General features: G+C 56.8%; 2 protein-coding genes across 2 annotated transcripts in view; both read left to right on the plus strand.

The window, feature by feature from the left end:
* Nucleotides 1–2,649: 2,649 nt before the first annotated feature.
* LOC119110052 (RPII140-upstream gene protein) lies at nt 2,650–5,518 on the plus strand. Its single transcript, XM_037233795.1, has 6 exons — nt 2,650–2,828; nt 3,229–3,394; nt 3,725–3,813; nt 4,223–4,356; nt 4,719–4,833; nt 5,209–5,518. The coding sequence occupies exons 1-6, from the start codon at nt 2,650–2,652 to the stop codon at nt 5,516–5,518; spliced, it is 993 nt and encodes a 330-aa protein (XP_037089690.1).
* Nucleotides 5,519–6,166: 648 nt separating this feature from the next.
* Nucleotides 6,167–18,009, plus strand: part of LOC119109142 (protein slit-like) — a 65,457-nt gene continuing 53,614 nt past the window's right edge. The window contains 2 exon segments of the mRNA XM_037232711.1: nt 6,167–6,448; nt 17,508–17,579. Coding sequence (XP_037088606.1) covers nt 6,279–6,448; nt 17,508–17,579 — 242 coding nt within the window. The 5' untranslated portion in view covers nt 6,167–6,278.

The following is an 18,009-nucleotide window of genomic DNA, read 5'->3' on the forward strand; positions in this document are numbered from 1 at the left end:
CACGTGAGTTGATGACGGTGGGGGCCTCTGGTTGGTGCAATACCGGCGAGACCGCCGTTTGTCGCCGCAGGGTATACTCTGTCGCGGAGGCGCGCTGCTGAGAAGGAATTTGTGGCCAGTGACAGCTTTCATCCCGTGCAATGTTGACTACTTTGTGTGATGCGTCCCAGGGAGATGTAGCGACAGGCCTTTGATAAAGCGCTGCTGGAACCGTATTGCTTTGCCATCCTCTCAGTCGAATTACTGGCCAGACGACATGATTGGAAATACTCGCGGTCTGTTGACCGTTGATGCCGTTTATAGTTGTCAATGCTTGTACGCGTGAATAAAGACATCATGTCACCGAAAGACACTATGCTACTCGAGAATACAGACTTCATACGAGCCCGTGTCTGGTGGATTACAACAGTGCTGTGGGGATTCGGAATGCCCGTGCCCCTCCCCCCCCTCCACACACCCTATCTGCGATGCTGCTGGCGACACTAGCTAAGCGTTTTGAGCCCCAGCTGGGCGCGGAACCAAACTAACGGTAAGCAATCGTTTGGTTTGTTCTCACACTGTCTTAGTTGAATGCGGCGAATGCCATTGCCGGGTACTCTTCTCACGTGTATCTTAGGCCGAGCAGCCGCGGCTTGCTCGGATGCATTGCTCCGAGCGGTAGTCGGGAGCTCTCGTATTGGGTGCGGCGTTGGGGTTCCTGAGTCCGAACAGCACACTGGGTAGGTGCTGCTGTTTGCGTCAGCAATGGCACACTCTCCGCATGCTTAGTGGACTCCGTGCTCGTGAACTTCTGATGTGATGCTGAAGGTCTTTGCCCTCGTTTAAGGAGTTTGCAACTGTCTGTATTTTTCGCGCTGGCACGAAGCGTATGTACGATGTAAAGCTTCACAGAATTCATAACGACGAAGGGCAATTTGTCTGCTGCTTTTCGTTCACAATTCTTTCGTAAGATACGCAGATGAGACAAACCAAGCGCACCTGCGCTATCCTGCGAGTGCGGTTGTCAGGCATTAAAAGTGGATGTGGAGAAGCGGAGGCCGTGGGGAGGGCTGCAGGGGTCTTCATCGAGGGCAAGTTGACACATCTGGCAGGCAGATATTCAGGGCTTTGGGCACATACCGTTTAATTCCACGCCACACTTCACCTATGTCTGCCGTCGTTGCGATGACAAAGTCCCCAGGAGGTCTGTTGTGACCACATCAGGTCTTCAGCCCAGATCCATGCTCATGATAAGTTGATCAACCAATATGGACGAAGTGATAAGCTCATTGTTCAGCCTGCAGTGATCTGTTTTGTAATTCAAATGTGTCAAAACAGCAGCCTAGCAATCATGGCTGACAAACATGTCATGTGTAGAAATTCTTAAACTTCCATGCATATGCAAACATGGTTTGACATGCTTGTGATGAGATTATACTTCACTTACAGCTTGATGGTGACCAGCACCTTTTGCATGCTACCTGGTGCCATCTTAAGGCCAATTAGCATAAAATCCCTCTGCTGTGCTATCTACTTGGGCAACATCCGTGTGCTGAACTTCATGCTGGTGTGTGCCAGGTGCAGGCCAGGCCAAATGATGCTAAATTTTCATAATGCCTTAAAATAAAATGCTTTGGTGCATTTTTACCCTGAATTGCTGTTTGAAGATCACAATTTCTAGAGGACTGCTTTCCATGTACTGAAATGATGCTAACTGCAGAAAACAGTGCAAACTTACTATGCACATGTACTGAAATTGATGCTGCAATGCTGCTGTAATGTTGGGCAGGTGCAACATGTATTTGGGAATATGGTCTGTAAGTAGCCTTCTAAATTGTTGGAATCTTTGTGTTGAAGTGCTTGCCAAATTATTTTCTGCTATCACTGTTGGGTTCAGGTGTGGGCTGTTCTGTAACTGTACCTCCATTGTGCAGAACTGAGGGATCTGTTGTGATCACTGTATTGCATAAAGGTGTACTTTGACCTGCTCTCCACCAGATGCCACTTCAGAGCAGACCTAATTCTGGGTCATTTGTTGGAAAACAGCACTTGGACCTTTTCTGGGATAGGTTGATGTCCATGTGGTGCTTGGCACTCACAGATGCTCTTTCCGGGGTCATCACCATGTGTGGTCCAAAGAGAGAAAGAGAGTCTGTCAGGCATCATGCTCTGAGTCATCAGCTTTTCTATCCACTGATGATGCACTGGGGGTCTTTGATGTATCCCAAACCTCATTTTAGAGACCCCATTGTTCTAGTAATTTGGTGAGCAGAAGAACTTGAATATTGATAGCTGAAAAGGCTGGTCAATTTTTGTGGGGAATGCCATATACCATTTTGCACAAGCATCTGACAATGTACATCAAGGACAGGAAATATTATTCTCTTATTATGTGCAGGCTGCTACAAGCTAAACAAATATTTCTGTCATCTTTCAGAGATGATGCATTCCTTCATCTAACATCACACAACCCTCCAAAAGAGAAAAACCCTGCAGCACAGAATGCAGCGCTGCATAGTGCACCAGCTGGCTCGCCTGCATGGCCTTCATGGATCCTCACCAGCCCTGAAGCGGCTGAATGGCGTGAGCCTGGCTCGTGCGTTGCGGACGGCGGCGACGCTACTGGTGCGGCAGCGGGGCCGCGGCCCGAGCGCAGGCTGGCTGCGGCCCATGTCGGACCGGTGGCGGACGCGCTGCGGCCTGGCGCTGGCCGCCTCCTGGTTCAGCATTCTCACCGTGCAGTCCGAGTGCGACAACGTCGACTTCGAGACGCTGGTGAAGAACAAGCTGCTGAACCCCGAGGAGGAGCAGACCGGCTGGGACAGGCTGGCCGCTATGTACACGCTCGAGTGAGTCTGCGGACTGGGGGGGGGGGGGGGGGGGGACAGCCGCCGCGTTCACTTCTTGGTCAGTCTGTGAGTGTCATGGCAGGACCAACCAGTAATCTGGCGGCCACGCCCGCGTCGGCCAATAGGTTCGAGAGTGGCACGAGTGGATCGCTGTCCAATCTATCACATCGTATAAGTCCGCACGTGTCGTCAATGTCTATAATCTTACGACGCCGTGGCTGCCGTAATCTCCCTGTCCATCTCGTGCTGTGGCGAGCGAGACCGGGCCCAGCGGACATTGCGCCCCGCACCGGGCGTCGTGACCACAGCTCGAGCCGGACACTGCGAACCGCGCCCGCCCTGGGTGGCGGCTCCGGCCTGGGCCGCGCGGTGCTGGACCCCCTCTTTCCCCTCACCGCAGCGAGATGGGCGGCCTGACGCCGGAGCTGGAGCTGGTCGCCAGCATCGGCACCACCGGGTTGCTGGCCGGCGGCGCCATGGGAGCTGTGCTGAACGGCCGGCTCGCCGTCGCCAAGTTCATCGACCGCAACCAGGCCACCGCGTTTGAGACGCAGCTGTCGGCCAAGGTGATCTCTGAAACGAACACGCAGGAGTAGCACCGCGTTATTACAATCCCCAGCGAGCCAGCCGGCGCCCGCGCGGGCTGCTGCTTAGCGTATGCATGAGCGTTCGCAATGCTGAGACCTTTGATTTTACTTCCGTTGGCTCTGTGAGACTTTCCGCTGGGTCTGCCACGTTGGTACTGGACGGAACACATTGCACATAGCATCGCTGAACATGTCGCGGCCGCGGGGTGCCGTGTTCCGCCGGCCGTTGCCGCTGTCCGCGCGGCGTCCCTGGGGCCGTGTGGTCGCCAGCCCGCCGGCCCGGCCCTGACCGCTGACCCGGGCCGGCAGAGGGCGCTCCAGGACCGGATCATGATCGCCATGTCCCGCGGCTTCTTCATGTTCGGCTGGCGGACGGCGCTCTTCACGTCTTCGTTCGGGTGAGCGGGCCGGACTGGAAACGTCACGCACACGTTGTCTTGGAAGTGTCCCGAAGGAATTGCGCAGTTGACTCTCGGATTTGGGTTCATACTAAATGGGATATTTGTGCAATGTATTTTAAAGTTGCGTTGCCAGCCGGCGGGGATGATTTTGTCCGTGTTTTCAAGCGGTCGGTACCGCAGATATATCCTCGTGTCGTACACTGATGCGATACTTGGCGTCTGCGTCACGTTAGGAGGCATCGGAACACGGGCACGAACCAAGGACTAGACTTCCCTGCACACACTGGCGACGTAATGCCCTCACCCGTCCGCGTGACTCGGAGTGTTACTCAGCGCGCGAGGGCATTGACCTTGCCGTGCTCTCGGCGCCAGTGCGGTCGACGCCCGCGTTCTGCCTGTGTTGCAGCTTGGTGTCCACCAGCCTGATGGTGTACACCAACGAGATTTCGGCGCTGCACTACGTTGCTGCGGGCTTCACGTCCGGCGCCCTCTACAAGGTCACCATGGGCCTGCGCGGCATGGCCGCCGGCGCCGTAGCAGGTCAGGGCGTCCGCAGGTCGGCAGCGCCTGTTGTGGTGCTGGCTTCCGCAGATCGCTGTGCGGGTCATGGTATAGGGGCGTGCTTGCCTCAGTTCCAGATGGGTGTAAGCAGCCCGTTGTTCTACTGCGAGACGTTAGGAGGAAAGACGACGGAACGGAACGAGGGTGTTTGGGCGTTTTTGTTGCGTGGGAAAGCCCAGGATTTCTGCTGGTGGGCTGTGTGCTCTCGCGCGCTCGTGACGAAGATTTCAGGTCCCTGCTGTTTCTTGACATTGGCTATCGCCGTATGTGCCCGTAGGTTTGGTTGGGACAGTGCACCCCAATCTCCCGTAACGTGTGTTGTGGGCGCGCGTGCTGGTCAGGTTCTCTTCTGGGTCTGCTGGGCGGTGGAGTGATCTCCCTGCTCTGTTACGTGACCGATACCACCCTGCCGAAACTGCGCTACCAGCAGTACGTTTGGAAGCACCAGCAGGATCTGTGAGTTCTGCCTCGTTTTTTGGCGACACCCGCTTTGTGGTTAGGCGTGATCCTGCTCAAGGCTGGTCGCTCCAGGCTTTGGCGTTGTCTTCATAGCCCGCTCAACACCGAAGCTCAGTAGAACTTCGGGCAGCACTTAATGATTAAAACACACTTATGGTTGCATTGTTTTGAAATGCAGTTCGGTGCTGTCTCACGCAAATTTTTATGCATTTTTCATACATTTATATTTTGTTTCACTACTGTAGTGGTAAACACATCTTTCTTAAGCTTATGACGTCATGCATCGTTGCCTTTTTATGGGCGGACAGCCGATGCTCACCTGCCGTACTGATCGAAGTGGCCGTCAGCTAGGGTGTGTTGGGTGCGTTTCAGTCGCATGCAGGCCCGGGCCGAACGGAAGCGAGAGAAGAGGCGACTCGCCGCCGAAAAGAAAGCCGAGCATGCCAAAGAGGACATCGTGAACACGCAGCTGGATGGCGCGGGCGCGCTGCGTGGCTCGGTGCAGGCGGCGGACGCTGTCGCCGCCGAGGGCCCGGCCGCGGTGACGGCCGGCGCGAGCCGGACAGAGGCTCCTGCGGGTCAGGAGCGTTGCTCCGGCGCGCTCGACGGCCCGAGCTCGGCGAGCTCGGCGAGCTCGGCGGGTGTTGGGGAGGCACCGGCGCCGGCTGCTTCGCCGACTTAGGCCACATGCGCGAGGGATGCGCGCTCACTGTTGTTATTTGTCGTCGGCTCGTTAGGGATGAGTCATCTGCGTCGGTGGAATATATATTGGCGTGTGGTGCACAACGTATGCTGTGGAGGTTTTGGAGGTGGCTTGTATGCCATGGACGGGGCAAACAGACCGAGTTTATGTATCAGGTGCTGACTCCCGCCCAATCATCATTAATGTGATTAGAATCTATTGCGGTCATCGTTGGATCTCGGCTTGACCTCTCGAATCGAGGCCAAGTCAGGCGATCTCATCACAATCATTGGAGATGAATGATATCCTGCGGGTATGAATGACCTCCGTTGAAAGCGCGAGCGGCAGAGGTGCCGTATTGGCAGTGGGTCGGCTGATGACTGCTAAAGAAGCTAGGATAAGCTGTAAGACACGCTCCCACTGCCAGGGCAGATAATTCTTGGGGTCCGCGGGGCCTCTACTTCATCGCGGCAACCGTCAAACCCTCCCAAGACGCAACGCATCAAAGGTTGGCTCTGTTCCGCCGCCGCCATCTATCACCACCTTTCTCAAACACAACTGTTTCCATCTGCCGCCGCCGGATGGCGGCGCTGCGCTCGCAGGGCCGGAGGGGTCGGCGCTGACGGGCCGCCGCTCACCAGTGGGGTCCGAGACCTGGCTGCGGAAGTGCGGCGGGTCCGCAGACCAGAGCGCAGGAGTCGGCCGGCGTGGGTATGTGTCGTGGGTGAGCCCGGCTCCGGTGGCGGTGCAGCGAGCGAGGATGCGCCGGCGGGGCGCGGCGGACTGGCTGGCGCTGGGGCTGGCGCTGGTGCTGGCGGCGCCGGCGCTGGCCTGCCCCAAGGATTGCCAGTGCACCTCGTCCATCGTGGACTGTTCGCACCGCGGACTGACGCGCGTGCCCTTCAACATACCGCGCAACACGCACAAAGTGTGAGTACGCCCGCGTCGGGAGTCGGTGACAAGCGGGGTCTGAGCGCGACCGTTCTCTACACATGGCATAATCAAAAGCAAACTGGCCAAACAAAGCAATGCCACTGTATCAAGAGCTTAGTTTGGCTGTTTAGCTGGGTTTCCTGGGCGAGAGATATTTGGTCAAGTTTTTGCCCAAAAGCCACAGTCCACAGTATTGGACTTACCCGCTGTTTTTCTTTGTGTTATGTTACAAATGGCAAGACGCGACTTTAAGGAATTCGGGCGTAGTTGAGGGACTACAGCAACTCACCTTTTAAATGAGGGACTACAGTAAGCCACCTTTATAGAGCGCCCCCTCCGGTCCATGTCGGCCATATTTCAAGTGACACACCTGCGGTGCAACCTCACAGACACTACCGATCAAGTACACTTCGACATTTGCATTTCGTAGGACGTTTCAGTCAACGACCGGGGCACGGAGCTGCAAACCACATCGTGCAGCGCTCGGACTCATCCTGCATCTTACCACCGGGCACTGGTCCTGTTTTGTATCACCAGGAGCCTCCTGACTGCCCAGCGACCGCAGTCTAAGGTTAACTCCGATCGATCGACGTCGGATCCTCGGCCGCTGCTACGTTTACGAACAGCAAACACGCACAGCGTGCGCGGTGTACCCTGAGGGCAAGGGTCAGCGCTAGCAGCCCATGCTGATGTTTGCGCTATGCGATTACACAACGGCATCCGGCGGCAGGCAGAGGCGCGCTGGCCATTGAGCGGGCTCATTCAGCCGGAGCGGAGAACGATTACACGCAGCTTCGGTAACGACGATTCAGCGATCCCTGGAGCTGTTCGGTCGGAGCTCAAGCATGCAGATGGAAGGCACACAGAACACTCAGCGTTTCAGTCTCCGGGGGGAGGTGACATTGCGGTACCATTTTCACTGTATGTAGGCTTTAGAGACTAGTTTCAGAGTTCTAATCAGGAAAATCGGAACGTATTCAATGATGCAAACCAACTTGAACGGTGACGGACTGTACGGTGTGCAGTTGATGGGCAGCTATTTTCTCTCTGGCCGCAACAACAAGCCCTAAGGACTGCTTGTGCTAGCCTCAGCTCACATCTTTTATGGTCACCAAAGCATGTACGGTTATCATATTATTCTCAAATGCAAAGTCATTACCTTTTTATCATTTGCGCCTTCCAAAAATGTAATAACAAGATAAGTAGTCGAAAGTTATTTCTCAGGCATTCGTTAAGATGGCGACCATGGTTGTCCAATCCCACTTACCGAAATCTCCGAACGAGGCGCCTTCTGTGAATTGGAGCGCTGCGGAAGTCGACGTCAATTACCCCATGGAGAAGTTGAGTACTCTGGCATTTGCATAACGATGCTCTTAAAGCCCAACTGAGCGTCGAGCTGGGATCTACACAAGCCAAGTCATTCCTAGGCGAATCTTAGGCAAAGTCGGCCCGTTTCAAACTGTTAAAAACACATAATGTCTGATGCTCGGGGATTGGTATCGAGGAGAACGTCGGGTGCCAGGGTCCTTTTGCGTTGTATACCCGGGCGTAGCCATTTCTCGGTGGTGTGAGAGTATGCGGCGCGTTGCAATATCATGCATACGGTGCGCGAATTACAACGTGTGATAATGCAACATGGTGTCGGCGTCATGTTAATTCCCAATGTATTTTCCATTATTACGCATGCGAATAAACATCCAGTTGACTTCTATCATAGGGTTAGTTCCCCCATTGAATGTCTTTTATCCATGTTTTTGGAGGACCTAAACAACCGGAATTTAAGCAAACGAACGCTACGCAGGCCAGTAAGCGTCTTCTCTATTGACCAGCCCACAGCAATTGTATCATTTCCAAGCGCGTTGCGTTCCCTGAAACCGTCTGGCTTTGACCTTTGAATTTCAAGGCGACTGAGTTCGGAAACAAGTACCAAACTGCGTTGTCTTGATTGACGAATATTGAGGCACGAAGAAAGAAAGCTTTCAGGTTTAGGGCAAAATTCCAGCCCCGCGGCTAGGACTTCCACATTCAGGTTATGGTGACGTTCCACGTCCCACCGCTGTCGTTTTCGTCGTCGTATCGTTCGCCGGTTTAAGCGTGGTATAGGACATGCTCTTTTGTTATTCTGCCACCTCTAAGTATTTTACTATGCACCGGTCTTTTTGCTCTCCTGCCAGTGTGATATCTGCTCTCAGGAGCGACTCAGCTGATGACAGGTGCTTCTCATCGCCGAACTGCGAACCCATTACTTCTCTGGCTCTATTGGCAGAGGCGCGGTATTGAACCTGCCTTTGCCACGGGCTTCGTCGAAGACATTTCCGTCAGTCTCGGAACGGCAGTAGAAATAACGCCACTTTCGAGAGAGTTCTTCAAAATGAGTTCGTTAGTTTAGCAAAATAGATATTAAGAAGATCTTGTGTCATACTATGTGACGTTGTGGAGACTCCGCCATAGGAGAAGGTCTTCACGCTTGTCCGCGTCACGCATGTTCCAAGTGTCACGCACACGCTTACCGCATGTGCGTGACACGCGGAACATAGTGCGTGATGCCGGCGCGTCTCCAATTGCCCGGGCCTAGTCGCAGCGACCCCGGGCGCAGAGGTACCCGAGGGCCAGCCTAGTCACGGTCTCCTTCAGCCGACGTGTCGGCAAACAGAGCTGCCGCCCGCCGGCTGTGGTCCGTGCTGTGTAATGAGCCTCTTTTTACCGCGGCGCAAACAGGCGCGAGAGGTGTTTGTTCGGGGCGCCTCGTTCGGGCCGCACCTCGTGAGTGCGGCTCTGGTCAGGGTCGGGCGGAGCTGGCCGTCCGAGCTGGCCGCCCGAGCCGGCCGTCCGAGCTGGCCGCCCGAGCCGGCCGTCCGAGCTGGCCGCCCGAGCAGGCCGTCCGAGCTGGCCGCCCGAGCCGGCCGTCCGAGCTGGCCGCCCGAGCTGGCCGCCCAGCTGGCCGTCCAGCTGTCCGCCCGAGCTGGCCGCCCGAGCTGGCCGCCCGAGCTGTCCGTCCGAGCTGGCCGTCCGAGCTGGCCGTCCGAGCTGGCCGCCCAGCTGGCCGCCCGAGCTGGCCGTCCGAGCTGGCCGCCCGAGCTGGCCGCCCGAGCTGGCCGTCCGAGCTGGCCGTCCGAGCTGGCCGCCCGAGCTGGCCGTCCGGCTGTCCGTTCGGGCTCAGTAAGCCACAGTGTGGTATTCCGCTTCTCTGCGAAGGCAAAATTTTGCTGGAAGTTTACTGCTAGTTCACCTGGCACCGATAAAGAATGGGATGATCTCTCGGTGTCTCGGTCTCGCATCTCGGATTCATGATTGACTTCCATTTGAAACACAATTTTCTCCGCACATCACCTCATATATTCGGAAATTCCATCAAGCACGTATCACACTGTCAGAGTCATGTTGTAGTCGATGATTTCGATGCCTCAGAGCTGCAGTATACCAGACCATCACAGATGCAATATACCAGACTATCATAGATGCAATATACCAGACCATCATAGATGCAATATACCAGACCATCACACACGTCCCTGAGTCTCTTCGCGCCAAGTGATCTCACACATTCTACGACTCCGACCCTCCGTCTCGGTGTCTGGAGTCACTGCTCTGTTGGCCTTCGTCCGACCTCTGACCCCACCAGCTGTCTGCCTCGGCCAGCAGACTGAGAACGGTCCGAGTCGAACTGAACAGAGTCGCGGGCAGAGCACTGCTAATCTCGTGAGTCAGCGCCAGGTCGTAAGTGCCTCTCGCAACCTTGCTGAAATTGTACTCGCCACGACGCTCCAACTGCAACACCATCTGGCTGCGGCCGTTGATGGCATCTCATCTTTCAGTTTGATCGAACAAGGCGCCCATTGTCCGGAGAGAGGTGTTTGGGCTGCACGGCCGGCGGTGTTGACCCAGCGTTCTGCGAACCGCCACGCCACCTGTCCGATGCGCAATTATCCGAACATCATAGTTTTCCGTTGTTTGGACTCTGCAAATATCCCCAGTCTGCACGGGGAAGGACAATTCCGCTGTGCATTTTCGGATTGGGTGCATGATATCGGACGAGAAACAGGTATTAGCTATTTAGATTTATGGTTATGTAAACCAGCTAGAAAAAGGAGAGCTTGCAGAAATGTTACTTCTGGTTGAAATCAAAATCCAGCCATTACACGCCACCTGTTAAACTTTTTGTAACCACTTAGTATAAAAATAATTTTACTTGGGCGTTAGGGATGGTACGTATACCATGTGAGTAGATGTAGAACCCAGGTCCGGAAATGCTTTCATTTGGGATAATAAATTGTCATCATATTTCAAACAAGCTCCCATCCTATTTTGCATTAGTTCAATGCATCGTTTACGGGGCTTTATGTTGACTAAGATTCATTCACTTTTGCTTCATTGCCAACACAGGGCATACTTGCATCTTATCAGATGAATTCGTCATGCGTTGTTCCGTAACGCCTCAGTGCTGCCCAGCAAACTTGTGGTCTGCTGCACGCTCTGGTCCCACAAACCACTTCGTCACTGGAATACAACGCTCAAAAGTTCTTCAACCCTTCTGCCGCCACCACATTTCCCACCCCTGGAAGGGACCACCAGCACCCGACATTCCCATTTTGCACGAGGAACCACCAGCAGCCAACGTGCCCATGTCACACGAGGGACCGCCAGCACCCGACGTCCCCATGTCACACGAGGGACCGCCAGCACCCGACGTCGCATGTCACACGAGGGACCACCGCGCCGCTGCTCGTCCCTGCTCCGCCCCCCGGTCTCCCGCACCGGACGCGGACCACCTGGGGCGCGCGACGCGGCCTTCGCGGCAAAAACGACGCGTGCGCGGCGCCCGTGACGCGCCGGTAAACAGCCGCTCAATCACGGCGTCGACTGCAGCGCCGCCGGCTCAATGAGAGGCGGCCGCCATCCATCGCCAGATTGAATCAGGAAACGTCCGCTCAGTGCGCCACAATGGGATAATTGGTGCAAGAAGCGGCGCAAACGCACGGTCGCGGCCGCCGCGCGGCGCGCGGTCGGCGCCGCCTCGCCATCGGCACGCGCAGGGCTTTGACAGCCGGGAGCGGCGTCAAAGAGCTGCCGACGTCAGGCTTGCGACGGCCCAATCGGAGGAGGTGTGACGAAGGCTCGGGATGAGCCTCTGTGTTGTCCGGCGGGGTTGGCGGCCATGACGGGACGCTTTGGAGGCGGCAGACCTCGCGTTCCGGAGGAGCCACGGACGACGAAGTTCGGTTTCGTCCATAGGGGCGTGCTGAACGCTCGATGAGTTCGTCTTCAGCATGCTTTACGCTGTGAAGAGCTCTTTGTCTTGTTATGCAGCATGCTGCTGGGCGTTTCAGTTCCGCATTGTCAAATGCCAAAAATACAACAGGTCTTACAGATGCTCGTTTCGCTTGAATGAAATAGTGTGAATCGCTCCTCACCGCAATGCCACGTGAATGAGGTGGCTCGCTGCGGAAGACCGTTAACGAGGCGGAGTTAGCCGCGGCTAAAGCTTCATAAAGTGGCAGTAATATAGGTTTAATTCCACCCGACGTGTGTTGCTGCCACAATAATGTGGCAATAACGCAACTTCCCGTCCAGTATATCGCCCTATCTTCCACCTGGACCTGTGCCGTGCAATATCTGCCGGCGGCCATCGGTGATATAGCCGACAGTTCGCCGCCACACCAGCTGCCAGGGTCATTAATAACGCGCCCGGTGCATGGAGGGAGCAGCGCTCCTGACCGCTTGCTCCGGCAGGATCATTCAGCCCGTGTTTAGTCACGCACCGACTGGCCAGCCGCATCGCCCCCCCCCCCTCCCCCCATGCATCCAACGTATGCGAGGCAAAACGGTCCAGTGGTTTTAGAAAAGTTCGTGTCATCATTGTGATGACGTCGTTGGGTTAAAAGACAATTCATTGCCAATGAATAGCAATGAACCCTCTGAAATTTGGTCTCCGGTTAAACGTTTAGAGCTTCTGGAATCGTGAACGCCACAAAATCAGCCACATGAAAGTTTAGGGCATCTCCAAGCTGAATCATAGCAGTACGATGCATTGTGCAGTGCGTTATGAGTGAGATGATAACGCATGCGAATGCTATCACAATTTAGATAATGCCAAAACCCAAGGAAACGGATCCAGATGTCTTAATGTATTCATACAGATGGTCCAGTTATTGTATTGGATTGTCGTGTCCTATGGTAGTTTAGCAAGTAACAGGATTCCTTGATGTAGCGTTTGTGAGCTAATGAAAGGCTCCGTCACTTGAAAATTGGCTAGTTATGGGCCAAGCCGGGCCTTTATATTGCAGTCCGCAAAATGAATGAATTTGGAATGATAAGTTTCCGAAAACCACGACCAGTCTTGCACAAACGCAAATGTTTTGGATGGCTGCTGATAACAATGAGCCGGGTTATCACCTGTTTGGTTGTCATGATCAATCCCCTCGGTTCACAACCCGGCCAATCTCACTGCCGCTTTTTTAAAAAGGCGGTGCTGTCCGTTTCCCTGTCAGCTACTGGTGTCGCTGCGGACCGAGCGGCGCTGATGTTGCTGCGTGACGGAATGTTCACCTGCGAGGGCCTTATGCTTTTACCACCATTGTCGGCTGCGGCAGCCGAGATTTAGCTCTAATCCTGGCAAAATGCAAGACGCGGGCATCTTGAAGGCTCGGACTCGCGACGAGCTGCACCAATCGAATCGCACTTCTGCCGATGCGGGTACGGCGTTGCCATGACGTCCGCTCACTGATGACTAGGCCGGTTTTGAGCTGTCATGTGCGCCTCTTTCGTAATTTAACATTCCGTTTTTCCATGCTTATCGTATGGTGCAAGCCGTATTTTATCCACGTTGTAAGGGTTCAGAAAAAAACGAATCGAAACACTTGTATGCAGTTTTCACGAACCATGAAGCAAAGATTGAAAAAAACTTTGCCTCTTGCTGCAAAACGCATCAATTTGCGAACACTTGTCACAAGGAATGAGCTTTCAGACCGGGCCGCTACCGGGGTGGGTCGCTCAAGATAAATATATCACCGTTAAAGTGATCCTCGTTCAGCCTATACCCACGCCTCCAGCAACTACATTGGACGTCCCATACACCCTGGCATACTCAACTGCGGATATTACAGCAGAAACATTGGGGCTCCTTAAGTCCAATGTGGTTTATTGCGTGCGCATGTCACACACGGTAGTTAGCACAGAAGCGTTTAGTGGGGTACTCCTAGCGGCGAACTGCTGCCCCAGTTCTTGATCCAATCCCATGGTCCACTTATCCGATTGTTGAGAGTAGGCTGAGGTAGCCGGCAGCGCTGTACGGAACGATCCCAATAACGGAGCCAATAAGTGCCCTTAAGCCACTGAAGTGCCCGTTTATCGCAGTCGCTCAGCCTTCCTACCAGAGCCTATCTAGCGAGTTTGCCCGCGCCGTTCGATGCCTTCCGTTGGCGCCATTCATGGAGCTGCTGCGTTTTCTCGCTCCGTCACCGACGGGTCCGAGCTCCGAGCCCGTGGTGCACCCGTAAAGCCCACCCCGCGTGAAGCCTCGGTGGCGCAGTTGTCCTGTCCGCCTGTCGCGCCAGCCGGTCGGCCGGTCCTCGTGTCAGATCGCGCACGCGTATGACGTCAAATCGCTCCTGCTCGTGCTCGTACGGCGTTTAGTCAGCCGGCTCGTCTGTCTCAGCTCGTTCAGCACCGCGACTCGCCGTCGTCCGGCTCGGAAAGACAGAGACCCACCGTCCTCCGGCTCGTCCAGCAGTCGTTCGTCCTCCGACTCGTCCAGCGCTCGTTTGTCGTCCGACTCGTCCAGCACTCGTCCGTCGTCCGATTCGTCCAGCACTCGTCCGTCGTCCGATTCGTCCAGCGCTCGTCCGTCATCCGATTCGTTCAGCGCTCGTTCGTCGTCCGACTCGTCCAGCAGGCGTTCGTCCTCCGACTCGTCCAGCGCTCGTTAGTCGTCCGACTAGTCCAGCGCTGCGGCGGCCCGCGGCGTCGTCGGGCCGGTGTCGGGGCGCACGACATGTCGTGATCGCCGCCCGCCATGACTCACACTAACGATTGGTAGCGGGCCCGAGCTCGATTAAAACGGCGCCGCGACCAGGGACCTCGTGCCGGCGACTCAGCACGCGAACTGGCTCGACTCGACTCGACGCGCAGGCGGCTCGGCGTGGAGTCAGAGGCGTCCGGAGTCCGAGGGCGTGAGACGCGGGTCTTTTGGAGTCGGAGTCACCTGGGGTTGGTGGCACGTGAAATCAGAACTGATCACGGTCGGATTTTCCAAAAGTACGAGTCAGCTAAATTCAAAGTCACCGGGAATCCGAATCGCCAAGACTCAAAACTTCAATGAATTGGAGTCCAGAAATGCAATTCTTGGGAGTCAGGGTCGGCTTGAGTCGGCGCCGGGTCAGCTGCATGAGCGGCCTCCCCCGCGCAGACTTTGGCACATCGCCTGTCCTTAACCGGGGGCCCGGCTGCCGACAGCGAGCGCCGCCAACGAAAGCACGGCTCTGTCTCTCACGGCCGCCCCGTCGGCGCGTCCCGGCCACTCAGCGATTATGACTTGGCCGGGCCCCTGAACACATGCAGCGGCAGGCCCCGTTTCCGGGTGTAATTGTGCGCCGGCGGACCGACCGCCAAAACAACTCCATCGCTGCCACCGACCAGCCGCGGCGGCCGCGTTATTTACAAGTCAGATGAACTCGTCCGCGCGTGAGCCTCGCTGACGGCGCGCGGCGGCGCTCGCAGGGCACGGCGGAGCGGGCTGGTCCGCGCGCGGGGCGAACGGTGTCCCGCGACGCGATGCGATCGCGATCAGGCGGGGGAGGGGGTAGAGGGAGGGGGGGGGGTCGCCGGCGAGGTGGTCCTGATGACCGGCCGGCGCCGCTGCTGGCGGCGCCGGAGGGGGCAGGCGCCGGCCGGCCGCCTCGCTGTCGCCACACCTATTGATTGTGCCGCACTGGTGGCCTGGCCGCGGTGGTCTTGGATGCACCCTTGGCGCCGGTGGATGGTGGAAATGGACTGCGCCGTCGAGCTCTGAGGCTCGGACATTTTTGTTTTTGTCTTTGTTTTTGGTTCAAGTAGTCGCTGTGCACGAACAGGTCTGGCGCGTTCCTGAAATACTCCGCGAGGACGTTTTCGAAGCGTGTTACAGCGGCTGATTTCCGTGGTGATGATAGTCCTGCTCACGTGGTCGTAAGAGAATAATACCTTATAAATTGCTTCTGATGCGTACGTGATGTGATCATGGTTGTGACGTGAACCATATGATCTGGCCACACGCGATCACACGCGTATAATTTGATTGTTCAGTTCAGTATCCTTCGTCAGAATTCTCCTTCAGCATCCAGTATCAGTATTCTTTAATGTTAAACACTTGTGATTCATCAGGCCCCCTATCGTAACGTTCAGTTCTGGTGCAAAAGAAATATCCCACTTCAAGTTTATCCTGGAATCTGAGTCCACCATCACATGATGTCGCAGCTCGATGCGTAAACGCGTCCCGGCCACGGTCCGCCCCGCCAGTCCCTGCCCGGCTCCCTCCCTCCCCTCCCTCCCGGCGAGCCTGCCTGGCCCGGGCCTGGCCAATGGAGGTCACTCAGGGGCGCGGCGGACCGCTGCAGCTCGCCTCACCAGAGTCTGCAGCGCGCCGGCGCCGGCCTGACAGCCGCTGCTCAACTCGTTATCGCAACTTATCCCGATCAGTCGGCGACCTCCGCTGTTGTTGGCCGGACGCTGCGACGCCGGCCCTGGTGGAGCTGCCCGCCGCGAACCTACCGGTGCCGCCGGCGTGTGGCGGGCAGGAACGCCGGCACGTGGAGCGTCTCATGGCGGCGTGCCGCCCCATCGGACCGCAGCGCCCGAGGCATGTGGAATTTCCCGCGGTCTGCATTTGCCGAATGAATGATCCAGTTAGCCGAAGTGCAGCCGTCACACGAGTTTCACCATGATTATCCTCGGAGGGCGTGGCATGGGTAGGCGACGCGCCGCGATGCGCCGCGAGCCGCGGGGCGGCCGGCTCCGGCCGCCGCTCAGGAGCCGCATCGGATCGCCGGGATTAGGCACCTGCCGTGTTGCTGCTCGGTGCGCCGCCGCTGCCGGTGTCAGCCGGAGCGGGGCACCGGCGCGGCTCATCCGCCACGTGCGCGCGCACACTGCGCCACGATGGCCACTGGTCACTGGTCACGGTGCGACCGCTACACGCCATTGTCCGCGGCCGGCCGCGGGCCGGTCGTTTTTCAGACGCACCGCACCATCCCCGGCCACCGTGAAGGCAGCGTCTAATCGGTGAGCAGCGGGGCCGCACACGGCCGCCGCCGCACCGGACACCGCGGCCGAGCGCCGCCCGCCGCCTCCCCCCCGTGTAACCCTACACGCCCCGGCGGTCGGCCGGCGCCGCCGCCACCGGCGAGGAGGGTTTTTGCCGGCGGCCCGCGCACGTAATTCCTACGGAGCCGCGGGCAATAAATATCGCGGCCGTAAGCCGGCCGTCATCCCCTTAGATTACCGGCCGAGCCATTTATGCCGATACCAGATGTAATTAATTCGGCCGAGGCGCGGACGGGTTTGGTGCGGCGTCGGACCGGGGCGTGCCATTGTCGGCGGCTGTCATCCCCCCTCCGCCGACGTCGCCTCACGCGGCCCGCCGTAAAAACCCTGCAACAGTTGACGAATCAATCACAGTAATGCGACGTAAATGATTCGGTGGCAGCTGCTCACAATCGATGGAAGGGGGGGGGGGGGGGGGTCGATGGCCGATGGCAGCGCCGTGTGCTACCGCTATCTGATGCATGTCTGCCACCCGGAGCAAAAACCAGCCGGCATAGCTGCATACAGAGGCTGTAGCTAGCCAGCTTAAGAAGAAAAATACATTATCTTCTCACGGGCAAGGCGCGGCTGTCTACCCCGTAACGCCTCGTGTTACGCTAAGCCGTGCCTGGCCCCTGCGAGTACCGTTGGGCCCGGTGTTGTCCCAGTCCGGCCAGCCGACGCTGACGGTCGGTGGCGGTCGCCCCACCCGCTGACGTCCGGGAATGTCGCGGCGCTGCCGGGCCGATGCCGCCGCTGATACGCCGTGTTTCCATTTCAGGGAGCTTCAGGACAACAATCTGACGGTGATCAGGCAGGCCGACTTCAGGGACCTGCGACAGCTGCGGGCGCTGTAAGTGTTCCTCGCCCGCATCGGTCCTGGCTTTGATTCTTCAGGTCCCCTCACTTGTAGCTTTTCACATCGCATACACGACCGGTTTTGAGAGAAGCCCGTTTGGACCTTTGTCGTACCCATGACAGATTTTGACATTAGTGGAAGAAACTAAACTACCGTATCCTTTACGTGCTCTATCTGCAGCATCGCTCCAAACCGTCCAACTTCCCCAATCCCCAACGGCTTGCGGCCTATCGTCTTCTTTGTCTTCGTCATTATCCCGAAACAAAGCGAGGGTGATGGAAAAGGTGCGCCGCAGAGACGTAGAAGGCCCGTCCCATTCCATCTCACGGACCGTCACCGCCTCGTCGCCAGCTTTGCAGTCACCATGACGCTGACTTTCGGCTCACGGGCGTTCCGCGAACACCTTTCCCGGTATCCTGGCCCG

Source organism: Pollicipes pollicipes, unplaced genomic scaffold (assembly GCF_011947565.3).
Source record: "Pollicipes pollicipes isolate AB1234 unplaced genomic scaffold, Ppol_2.1 Scaffold_7231;HRSCAF=8579_pilon_pilon_pilon, whole genome shotgun sequence".
Taxonomy (NCBI): Eukaryota; Metazoa; Arthropoda; class Thecostraca; order Pollicipedomorpha; family Pollicipedidae; genus Pollicipes; species Pollicipes pollicipes.